Source organism: Grus americana, chromosome Z, assembly GCF_028858705.1.
Source record: "Grus americana isolate bGruAme1 chromosome Z, bGruAme1.mat, whole genome shotgun sequence".
NCBI classification, from domain to species: domain Eukaryota; kingdom Metazoa; phylum Chordata; class Aves; order Gruiformes; family Gruidae; genus Grus; species Grus americana.
Genome location: NC_072891.1, coordinates 51,706,740 through 51,719,045, shown reverse-complemented (window position 1 = coordinate 51,719,045; position 12,306 = coordinate 51,706,740). Strand labels below are relative to the sequence as shown.

General features: G+C 47.3%; 1 protein-coding gene across 10 annotated transcripts in view; it reads left to right on the top strand.

Annotated features, from left to right (window-relative positions):
- The first annotated feature begins 545 nt into the window (after positions 1-545).
- Positions 546-12,306, top strand: part of CHSY3 (chondroitin sulfate synthase 3) — a 160,813-nt gene continuing 149,052 nt past the window's right edge. For 5 of the 10 annotated variants that reach the window (XR_008574781.1, XM_054811219.1, XM_054811225.1 and 2 more), the window contains exons 1-2: positions 546-1,620; positions 3,454-3,737. Coding sequence is in view for 9 of the 10 variants with exons in the window: in XM_054811219.1 (XP_054667194.1) it covers positions 903-1,620; positions 3,454-3,737 (1,002 nt within the window). In the remaining variant the exon portion in view is untranslated. Of the gene's footprint in view, positions 1,621-3,453; positions 3,738-3,855; positions 4,068-6,267; positions 6,385-6,512; positions 7,370-12,306 lie in introns of those variants that run through there. The other 5 variants (XM_054811221.1, XM_054811222.1, XM_054811224.1 and 2 more) reach the window with 5 other exon arrangements.

Here is a 12,306-nt window from a genome sequence, read left to right as displayed (position 1 = left end):
CAGCACCTTGGAGCTGGTGATAACAACATACGCAGGCTGTGGGAATCCACACCACAGGAACAGACATGGTCAGGGAGGGCTACAGTTCTTGGCTGGAAAGTTATGAAGCGTTTGAAGTGAAGAGGCCGGGGAGCAGGGGCAGAGGAGACGGCTTCCCTCCTCCTGAAACTGCAGCCCTCAGCTGTCTTTCCATGACCACCCTTGGGATGAGAAACCGGGGCAGGACGGTCCCACCCGCCGTCCCGTGGCCGCCCTCGGGTGATGTGAAGCTGCGGCCGCAGATGAGCCGCCGGCCTCTCCCGACGCGGAGGCGGGAGCGGGGCGCACCGGGGCGCACCCGGGGCCAAGAGGCGCGGCCGGGCGGGCGGCCCTGGTCCCGGGACTGGAAGGGGGCGCCGGAGGGTGGCGGGGCCGCGGCGCGGGGGAGCTGCGAGCGGCACCTAAAAAAATCGTTTCCTTCCGGAGCGGCAGCGGCGGCGGCGGCGGCGGCCACTTCCCCGGAGCGGCTCGGGCACGGCCGGCGGCGCCCTCCGGGGTGAGGCGCTCGGCAGCCGCGGAGGAAGCTGGCTGAATGGCGGAGCGCGGAGCGGGGGCCGCGGCCGCCGTGTGGAGGAGGCTGAGCTGGTGGGAGGGGCGGGGAGGGACCAGCCGCCGCGGTGACAAGGTGCCAGCGGAGCGGAGGGGCCGCCGCTAGTGCTCTGCCGTCCTCGCCGCCGCCCTCACGCCCGGAGAAGTTTGACTCGGGAGCAGCGCAGCCGCCCGGGCCGGCGCGGCGGGGCAGGGAGCCGCGGCGGGAGTCGCCGCACCCGGGGCCGCAGCGGGACGGGGGTCGCCTCCAGCGGGAGGCGGCGGGGGGAAGCCGGCGGCGGCAGCGGCGCTCCGGGAGCCGCCCCGCCCGCGCCATGGCAGCCCGGTCCCGGAGACCCTGGCTGAGCGTGGTGCTGGGGCTGGTGCTGGGTTTCACCGCCGCCTCCTGGCTCATCGCCCCGAAAGTGGCCGAGCTGAGCGAAAAGAAGAGGCGCGGCTCCAGCCTCTGCTCCTACTACGGCCGCTCGGCGGGGCCGGGGGCGGCCGGGGGCGCGGCGGTGCCGGGCGGGCAGCAGGCGCCGCCGGAGGCAGCGGCGGTGCTGGGCGGCACGAGTTTCAGGAGCAGCCCCTGGGAGCTGCCGCCGCCGCCGGCGGAGGGCATGGTGTCCAGCCCCGCCGCCGGCGGGGAAGGGGAGCCGGAGGAGGAGGAGGAGGAAGGCGGCGAGAAGCGGAGCGGCCGGCCCGGCGGCAGCCACAACGGGAGCGGGGACTGGGGGGGCGCCCCGGGCTACGCCAAGCCCCGCAACTTCCTCTACGTGGGGGTGATGACGGCCCAGAAGTACCTGGGCAGCCGGGCGGTGGCGGCGCAGCGGACGTGGGCGCCCTCGGTGCCGGGCCGCGTGGAGTTCTTCTCCAGCCAGGGCTCCGCCGCGCCCCCCGGGCTGCCCCGGCTGCCCGTCGTCGCCCTGCCCGGCGTGGACGACTCCTACCCGCCGCAGAAGAAGTCTTTCATGATGATCAAGTACATGCACGACCGCTACCTGGACAAGTACGAATGGTTCATGCGGGCGGACGACGACGTCTACATTAAAGGTGGCCGGGGCGCGCCCCGCCGCCGGGAGGGAGGGAGCGGAGCGATGGCCTGGCGGCCCGGCGGGGTCCCGCGGGGGGTGGGGAGAGTCGGTTCCCGCCCGGTGGCGGAGCGCAAGGGGTACCTCGGCCCACCCACCGCCCCGGCGGAGTTTGCTTCCAGCCACCGTGTGCGGGCCGTGGGGTGCTGTCCCGGCGCTGAGGTGCCGGTGGGAACCTCGAGGTGCCCCCGCGGGGCCGGGCCGGGCCGGGCCGGGCCGTCCTTGGGGAGGCCGCGGTGCCGGGGCGCGTTGGAGGGCTGAGGCGGGGGGTTGGACCGCGGCGGGCGCGGTGAGCGGTCCTGGCGTGGGATCTCGGTGCTGCGGCCCCCGCGCTTGCTGCGGCGCGGCTCTCCGGGCGAGGCTCTGCCGTGGGCCGGCGGAGAGGGTCGGCCCGGCCCGGCGGAGAGGGGCCGTGGGCGGGCAGCGGAGCGGCGGGGTGGTGCCGGCGCCGCGTCCCGCCGCGCTCGGCTGCGCAGCCCAAGGGTGGCAGTCCCGCCTCGTCCCGCCGCCCGTGGGCAGGCGGCGGGCGGGAGCGGCGAAGAGCTCTGCCGACTGCGTCCTGCTCCGGCCGGGCAGCCCCCGCCGCGGTTGCGGCTCAGCCCGAAGGCTTCGACTCGGTACTGCTCAGAAGTGATGTTTTGAGCAGTAACAAAAGTTCTGCGTTGGCTCGCTGACACTTGGGCTGAGCAAACGCCGCCGCCGAAGGCTGCTTGTAAAGCTGCTGTTCTTTGCAGCGTGTGTCTCTGAAAAGCACTGGCCCTATTTCACGAGTTTTACAGCACCATTAAAAAAAGATGTTCTGCAACCCGCTTGCTTTTGGTCTGCGCTTGTTGCTGCTGCTGTTACTCGTGCAGTGTCCTGCTCTTAGGAAAGAAAGAAGAAACTGAACTTGTAAGCCTAGGTTGTGAGCGTGGTTGCTTGCAGTATTGAAAACACTGTGAAAAGTTAACTGGAGTAACTGTATGCTTCCCTGTTTGTCACTTGCTTTTGTTTGAGTGGTTTAATGGGCTGCTTGTTTGTCAGCTGTCATTCATCTGTGAAATACTCGCGCACTTACGCGTGTATCTGTGTATATATATTGGGTTGCAGATGTAGAAGTTGTCACTTTGGGCTCATTGCAGAGTTGCAATGAACCTGTCTTTAACTAGTTCCAAGGTTCTGAGTTAAACCTATCCAGAAACTTTTGATGTCAAGTAAATTTGAAATCAGAGTTTCTGAAAAGAACTAGGTGAGGGGTTTGAAGGAAAAGTCTGTAGACATTGCAGCACTGGAAATAGTTTGGAAGGAGCCTGAGTTTTACCTTGTTCCCACAATTACTCCGCAATGAAACATATTTACCTTGGTTAATCGAGATTTGCTTTGGTCTTTTCAAAAATTAATCCTATTAAAATAAGACCCGGCATTTCCCTTTCCCTTCCCTCCCTCCCTCCCCAGCCTGGAACTATATTGGCAAATTGTCCTACTTTAGAGAGAGTTTTAAACTACCAAGGAAGTGCTTTCCATTAGTCCTGATTGAGCAGAACAAGGTTTAGTGGTAAAATGAAGTTTTGATCACGTTCTGGCTTTTGGCTGAATGAAAATGTCATTGTAATGTTAATTAAGAAAAACAAAAGAAGCTTGTGAAAGGTAAACTTGTCCAAGGGTGTTTTCAGTTAGGTACAGAATACTGCTTTGGAAGTGATTTTCTGTGACAGTCTCAGGTGCCTGTTACGTTTTTAAAAAAGCTTGAAGTACAGGAAAAGAGATGGCTGGCAGACTAGGCAGAGAAATAACAGTAATCTTTTATCTTTTTCAGGTGAAAAATTGGAGGAGTTTCTTCGCTCACTGAACAGTAGTAAACCTCTGTATTTGGGACAGACTGGTCTGGGTAATATTGAAGAACTCGGAAAACTTGGGCTGGAGCCTGGAGAGAATTTCTGCATGGGAGGGCCGGGAATGATCTTCAGCCGGGAGGTTCTCAGGAGGATGGTGCCACATATTGGTGAATGCCTTGGAGAAATGTACACCACTCATGAGGACGTGGAGGTGGGCAGGTGTGTCCGAAGGTTTGGAGGAACTCAGTGTGTTTGGTCATATGAGGTGAGTGACAGTGTAAATTGCAATGTGCTGTTTGTTTACAGAGTTTTATGTCTTGCAATGTAAGTAACTGTATCTGCAACCTCTTTCCACCGTAATTATGTTTTAATGCATGCATCAGAATGTAAACTGCAGACTGTAAGGAAAAAAGAGAGGAAAACGTTCACGGCATGTTGCTGCAAGCATAGTCATTTCTACTTGTCTTTCAATTTTCGTTGTTGACAATTACTGCAGCCACGTTGTAAGTATTGCTATGCTATAAGTTGCTAGAGCTTCACCTTGGGCATTTCTACACATAATGCTTGACAGGATGCTGCTGTATTTGACGTATGCTCTTCAGGTAGGATCTTTTTATGAACTTGTCTTTGGATAAGCGTGCGGCATATCTGTTCTGCATTGCAGGTTCTTAAAATATGTTGTAGTGTTTGAAGAAGAATTGCCTGTATTTTCTTAATTACTCAGCTGTATTTTAATGGAGTTCATGACTGGCAAAAGCAGAAATAGTGGTTGTGGGTTTTTTTTCTTGTACAGAAATGAAATTTGTTGCGCTGTCTTTGTGTATGATAAACTTTTACTAGTGTTTTTCTTAGTGTAGAACAGTGTTAAAATGCATTAAGGACATACGCAGTGTAACAAATCTTCCTATGCTGAAGTCATTTGGGGAGCAAATGACTTCGTTCCATAGTATCGTTTTCTAAAGTAATCAAAATGTGGTGCAGTACCCAAAAAGTTTGTTTGCGCTGCCATAACTAAAATTCAGACCTCTTTCTCTGGAAACGTTGTGATTAGTGGCAAGACTAGCTTTGTAGATAAAAATAGACTAAGCGTGCAACTGCCAGAAAGGGTAAAGGGTGATAGTTAATGTGATGAACAGGATTTCAGTTACATTGACTCATTCTTTAATATTAATATATGCTTGCCCTTGTGGCACTCCCTTGTTCAGCAGGAAGAATCGTTTAAATGGGCCACTGAAAGAGGTTATGTGCTATTAAAAACAAAAAGACAGGAAACATAATTGATTTTGCAGATAAGTGTTTTTCTGGATGACCTGGGGAGGGGAAAGGTTGCCATTTTAAAAATGGGCTTGGTAGGCTACAATGCATGTAAAGAGGTGAACAAAAGTAAATTTTGATTAGTTGATACTAACTAGGTAGAAACCTTAGAGGTGGAAATCGGATCTTTTACTTCACAGTAGAAAGGTGCTTTTAGAGACTATTTCAATCAATGTTATAAGTCCAATGTAAAATAATACACCTGTTGCACTGGTAGAGCAGGGCAGGCATTTATCGTGCAGATGGATAGTGATGTAGGACTAGTGGTCCTTAATCAGACTTCCAAACCGCATGCTACACTGGCAGCTTAATCTGACACTCTGGTGTATTTGTGCTGTGTCATCCTTATGGGCATGTGATGCCTGCTGATCTCTATCAGCAGAATTATGATTCTGCCTTGACAGTTACATGTTGGAAGGGGTTTTGGTTTTGTTTTTCTGGTTTGTCTTCTTGGGAAGAAATCTGGGAAGGGAAGAAAACTGATAATAGATAACATTATCACTGCATTGGTTGTTATTTATTTTGATGTTGAATGTCAGGAGTTTTTGGCTCCAGGCACTGAGCGTAAGTGGGATAGAGTGAAAAATTATGTTTACTTTCTTCTGTTTTGGAGACTGCGTTACAGGACTGTCCAGCAGCTCAGCTTTTCATGGTAGGATTGGGGCCTGAAAGCATAACCATTTTGGAAAAAGCATGTGTTTTTATGGGATGTGGAATAGACTGACACCAGTCTTGATTGTCAGTTACTCTTGAAGGCCCGAGGTCTATATAATAAAGAATGGAAAAAGAAGAAAATGTGTTAGGCATTGCAATAGCAGCTGCTCATTTCTGATCAGTATTTCCGTCTGTTAGAAGAATCTTTGACTCTGTGGCCGATACAGGAGATGCTCCGGAAGATGCAGATGACTAAGCCAAAGCTGCTTAGGATGCTATGCCAGCGTTAAGTGTGTATGGAAGGGAAGGAGTGAAATAGAGTGAAAGGCGAGAGAGGTTGCATTCATGCTCTGGCATAGTTTGTGTTGTGTAGCTGGTTGTTTCAAGCAATCTAGTAGGGTACCTGAACAGATTGGCTTGTTGTGGGTTGGTAAATTAATTGGTGACAAGGGTGACTTTTTTTCCTAGGGCACTGAAACTCTTGCTGTGTGATTTTTCACTCCTGCCTTAGATCAGGAGCGCTCTTTGTGTGCTAGAAGGGGAATTATTCCCTCAGGTACACGTGTGCAAAACCTGAGATTGGGGCCAGGACTTTCTGCATAGGCAGTTGCCCTTTTGTCCTGAAGTCCTCTTGTTGTATTTACGTATTAAACTGAGCCTCGTTGAGCTGCAAGATTTTTATGGACTTCACTGCTTTTGGGAAGAGGCATGACTTGTGTTTAGGATGTTGCTGAAGACTAATATAAACTGAAAACAATGATGGTGACATTCATAGAAGCAGAAAAGATCTAGAAGAGTTGAATCTCTGTTGCATCATTTTTTACTAGACTTCTTTTCTAAGAACTGGAACGGAAAGTCTCTTTTTGGTGAGGATGAAAGCAATCAAAGAGTTCAAGAGAAAACCTGAAATGCTTGATCTTTGCTGGGTGGCTCAACTGGCGTAGGTAAGACTGGCTGCCTGTCAGGGTTTATTCTATTGCCTTGTAGAGGTTGCAGGTAAGCTGCGCTAGTTTATATGTGTAATATGCTTGCTGGCAAGGAGAGGGTTACAACTTTGACTTTTTTTTGTCAGAATGAATAGGAAAAGAAGAGGTGTACAAGTCTGCAATGAGCCACTCTTGTTCTTGATGCTTTCCAGAGTTTAATTCTTGTTCTGCCAGATTTGAGGCCGGGGCTAAAGGCTGGGTCTCCCACATACGAAATGACTTATGGCTGAGGTGATGAGTCTCTCCTGGTCTCTGCTGATGGAGCTTCTCCACTTTGAATAAAGAATTAGTCATTGGATTTCTGAGCGAGTGAATCTAATAACAGGGGTTTTAGAGCAGTTGTGCAGAATGGAGGAGATAAAAACCTGCCCTCGGGCTGCAGTTTGACAGTTGCTCTAAGCCGACGTAAATATGGGCTTTGGCTGAAGGGTAGTTGCTCCTTTCGGTTGCTGTCCTGTTCTGCAGGACTTGTGCAGCCCTGTGGTGAGCTGGGGCAGGGGTGGGATCCACTTGTAACCTGGACCTGACCAAGAGTGTTTTCTTCAGCTGAATCAGCACTCACGGCAAAGCTTTGCTGAGCACAAGCATCAGAAGAACGAAGAGGTGGTCACGTTCATCCAGGAATGAAGGGGCAAGAGAGTGCCAAACTGCCTGTCTTGGCAGCAGCTTACCTTCAAATTGGCTGGAAGCAACACTGAACTGCAGCCTAAATCTAGTTCCTTGCTCCATGAGGAATTATCAGCTAGAAGTGTTGTATTTTGAGTGGATGATTTTCTTTCTACAGGAGATCCATCCTTGTTCTGATATGTTTTTTAAGTATATCTTAATTTATCCTCCAGTTTTGATGATGCTGTAATGATTAAGGTGTAATAAACCTGAGAAATTTGGCTAAAATATTTCTGCAAAATGCCTTTTTGGTTTTGAGAGGTGTTAGCAACTTCTGCTTCCCCAAATCAGTAACAGTAGAGATTAAAAAGGGCCTTTTGCTTTTGTGCTTTCCAAATCCGTACTTCAAGTTAGCACCTTCTCTTCCACTAATTTTAAATCCTTGAAACATTTTTCTTTAAATGAATGAAGAGATTAGCTTGATTTTAGTGACTCATACTAATTTTATTCTTTGGAAGCACAAATATAGTTAAAAACCTGAGATGCTGTGTTATACCTCGCTTTGCTGTTTAGGAGGGACTTGCCTACAGAGGGCCATTTGGAAAAAGCCTGATTGCTTTATTTGTCCCCCTGACGCTTTTTTTTTTTTTTTTTTTGGAATGATGTTTCTGGGTCTAGAAGACCATTTTGTAATTTGTAACCTAAGTTTATAACAGATCAAATAGTGTTGTTTCACAAAAGGCCAAACTAAAATGCAACACATGAATTAAGTGGCTATAACAATTCAAGCAGATATCAAACATTGTCAGGGTATAAATACCGACTGTCAGAGAAGGTTTCTCTTCAGAAAATGCAAAATGACAAATGCAGCATAAAAAAGATTTAAAGACCATTCCTCAGTGTATTTGGGACATTTGTTCTAATGTTAAGTTTGTAAAGCTTTTCTTTTTGTAGCCTTTTTTCCCTTTCTCTGGTGGAAAATATCATAGAATCAAAATATCTCAAATCAGAAGGCACCTATAAGGATCATCAAGTCCAACACCCACTACATGCATTTTAAACTTAAAAACTACATTCATGCAAAAAACTACATTCATGCAAAACACCCCATATACTTTTGATCTTTTGGTAATATGTACGTTGATATTGAAAGAAAATAGTGCACTTTGTACATACCAGCAGTCCACATTAACGTTTGTATCTGTTTTCCCATTGTGTTTTCCTTTTTGGGTTTGTCACAAGTCTGTGACAACCATAGAATACAGTCTCATCACTATAACATTTTCTTTAAAAATACAGATAATATTAATAATATTAATTTAAAATTAATAATAATTTTATTTTTTTCATTTGAGGTTTTGTCTTTATCTTTGGTGAAGATGTTGGTGGATCACAACTCAGCTTTGACTAGAACACTCCACCAAACAGAAGCATTAGAGGTGTATTGGCCTTTGATGATGGCCAGATGGCATTTTGCTCATTTGGGTACTGGAATGGTCAGTCTTGAAGCAGCAGTACCCACCCCCACTTAAGCTCTTGGTTTTGGTCAGCTTCATTAGGTAGTTACATAAATGCAGCCATCATTTTCGAAAAGCATAGAGCGAGCTATCAGTAACCCTAGAATAGAAATGCATGGAAGAGTGGATGATTAAGATTGTAGCAGGGGTCTCTGAGGGTATCTGGAGAGGAACAGGATGGTCACAGAGGCCTCAGAACCGTTTGCATTAATGGCCAGTTACTGACATGGGATGTGCTCTCTTAGCTATTTGTTTTTAAGAGTTGTCTGATCACAGCAACGTTAAAGGTAGTTACGAAGCTTTTTTACTTCAAAACGATTCTCAGTTGGTTAGAAAAGTGAGTTCTATTTCCGTACCACTGTAGTATAGTATTTCTGTGTGTACAGGATACCGAATAAAATGCAAGTCGTTAAGTGCATATCCTATTGCAGTAACTGTGGTGCTAAAGTTGGCTCATTACTCTTGCCCTATGCGGCTCTGGTCTCATCTGAGCTGTTGTGCTGTACTGTGCAGACTCCTTGCTCTTTCTCTGGCTTTGTAAGTAACCTCCTGTTATTCATTTGCTCTTTTACGCCGGGAATTTGGGGAGACTGCCCTGGGGTCCTTGGGGACTCCTTGTCTTCTTGCCCCTTCTTCATCCTGTGTGGTGGGTTGACCCAAGCTGCTCTATCACTGCCCTCCTCAGCTGGACAGGGAGGGGAGAAAAATGAGATAGAAAAAAACAACCCCAAACTTGTGGGTCAAGATAAAGGCAGTTTAATGCAGCAAAACCAAAAGGCTGCACTTGGGAGCAAAGCAGAAGCAAAAGATTATTCTCTGCTTCCCATCAGCAGGCAATGCTGGCCACTTCCCGGGAAGCAGGGCTTCAGTATGCGTAGCAGTTGCTCTGGAAGACAAATGTAAAAAGCCGAATGCCCCCAGTTCCTCCCCCTCTCAGCTTCTTATTGCTGAGCAGATGTCATATGGTATGGAATATCCCTTTGGTCAGTTTGGGTCAGCTGTCCTGGCTTTGTCCCCTCCCAGGAGCTTGCCCACCCCCAGCTTACTGCTGAGGAGGGGAAGAAATGTTGGAGAGACAGCCTTGATGTGTGCTGGCACTGCTCAGCAGTAGCCAAAACACCAGTGTGTTATCAACACCTTGCTAGCTACCAATACACAGCACGGCACCAGGAGGGCTGCTGTGGTGAAATTAACTCCATCTCAGCCATACCCCATACGTCCTGCAAGATGAGCTTGGCTGGGAGTTGAGGAAGTTTGTGGTGAGGAAATAGAGTTGTCTCTGGTACTTACATGTTATTGAGGGTCTTAAGTGTTTCCCCATGTGGCTCAGCAGGACTGCAAGAGTTGGAGATACCTTGTTTGGGGGCTTTTATTGTGAAGGTATTCCCACAGCTACCGTGGAGGTGTGCACCAGCACACACAAGCCCGTGGCTGTGGTCCCTGGCATGATGGCATCTTAGCTGTGGAGCCAAGAGCTAGGGGGGTGTTTCTCAGCCTGACTGAGAGTCAGCTTGTCATAGGTTTCTGGCTTATTTGCAGATTGGGTGCCCCAAGAGGAAATACTGCTTGTGCCTATTTGGAGTTTGACAGCTGTGTAATTCTGACTCCTGGTGCTGAGTTCACGAGGTGCAGGAGGACTCTGGGGATGTGTTTGCATGTCCATGATGTAAAGAAAGTGTGGATACACCTTCCTCTTAACGCACTTTCCTCTAAGATGCCAGCAGCTGTTTATGTGCAGGACTGTGTGGGCTAGCTAACAGCTTTCTGGTCTGCGTTGCATGTTTGTATGTTCTTAAAGCAAATATTTCAAAGGTTTTCCTCTTTAAGAATAAGCTCTTGTTTGAATTACCAAAGCATCCCACAGACAAGCAAAAGGAAAACCTTAGGAAAAGTTCTTAAATTATTAAAAATATGTCTTTAATTCTGCATATGGGTACCATGAACCATCTCTCAACCTACATGGAAATTTAGACCTAACCATGTTCACTTTCTTCTCATGTTTGCTCTCATTTTATTGGAAATGTTTTCTCCAGACTTTTGTGCAATTGCTATATTGGAGGTGGTATGTCCATAGAAGTCTAGTGCAGAAGGCTGGCTGGTCAAGTGTGTTTAAAAACAGTTTGACATGAGATGACACAGTTGTGGCACAACTGTTGTAAGAGTCATCTCATTTAAACCCCTCACATCATCATTCTTGACAGTGCCTGTCACGTTAGACAAGGAGTAAGCTTGATTTTTCAAAAGAGACTTACAGGTGAAGAACTTGTTGGCTTTAGGGTCAACAGTGGATTCAGTGCTTTAAGTGAATCCCTGAAACAAAGCACAATGAAACCCTAATGTTTTTTAGTGTTTACCCTGAAATAGTTTTCGATCCTTTACCTTAAAATCAAGTAAACCAAACCACATGCGAAACATTAGTTTCTATAGATACTCACAGAATTATCTTTATTTTCAAAATTTTGTCTTTCCTAGGTGTTCAGAAATAAATTTCCCTTTCACGTGTACAGATTTCATTGTGGTTATTGGTCATACTTTGAGAAAATGTTTTGTTAAACTGTCCTGCTTGAGCCTTTCTGAAGATGAAGTGTTCGTTGCAGGTTACCAGGTAAAGCAAATAGTACAGAGGCGCTCCAAGTGTGTATAGTCTTCTCAAAGACACTGACAGTCCACAGGTTGTTTCCTCCTGTTCCCTCCCAACGCCCAGAGCTGACGGATTTTGTTCCTTTTCCTGGGCTGTTCTTTGTATCTCTTCTTGTCCTGACTTAGAAATCTCCCAGAGATAACTTTTTCCTGACTTTCACTTGCCAGATTCATGTCTTTTGATGAGATCAAATGATGTGCTTCTACTGAAATGGAAAATGCTCACAAAGAGTGAAGCTGGAAGTTGTAAACAAGGAGAGTTACAGAAATTACTTGAAATAGGTGCTAATTAGATGTACTTCTATTTACCGTGGTATTTCACTGGGTATCAAAGATAGGATATGTTTCTTTTTTTAGAAGAATAAGCTTTCAAGCTCTCTTCCAATTCTGTATGTTTCTTGGGAGTTTTCTGGAAGCAGACAAATAGGGGTGAAGTGCAGCTAGTCCTCGGACTTTATTTATTTATTACTATTTATTCTGTGGCTCTCATTACCAAACTAGTTTCCACCTATCTTCAGTTCTTATGTGAGAAGGTATGACATGTATTAAGCCATTGTCAGTATATGCTGCTGTAACACATTCTCTAAAATATGCTTTTATTTACTGATTGGATTTCATTATATAACATGAAATATTCAAAGAATACATACATTATTTAAAATGTAGCAAGAACTGCTACGCTTTGAGGAGTTTATTCCATCTGACCAGTGTGGGCTGATGATTTAAGCTCAAGGTGAGTGCCCAGGTTGTTTATTCTTTAGTACACATTTGAAACTGGGCAGCAAGTAAATGTGTAGTCCCACCCCGGCTGCAGTATTTTTGGCTTCCTGAGTATCACACTAAGACAAGATTTTTGGCCTGCTTTTAAGAAGTCTTTTAAATCATATGTATACTTTAGGAAACAAAGAACATCTTAAACTAGGGGTATAATTTTAGGAAATCTGGAGGATGATAAGCAGCCTTGTAACTGATACAGGCTTCTTGAATGCTGCTTTATGTATGACTTAGTCTTGAAACGAACCTAGGAAAGGGAAGGTTACCTTTTCATTTATTTTTTATTTAGTGCTTTCAAGACAAATTTTCCAAAGTTGTTTTCCACATTGGTTGAAGTTTTACC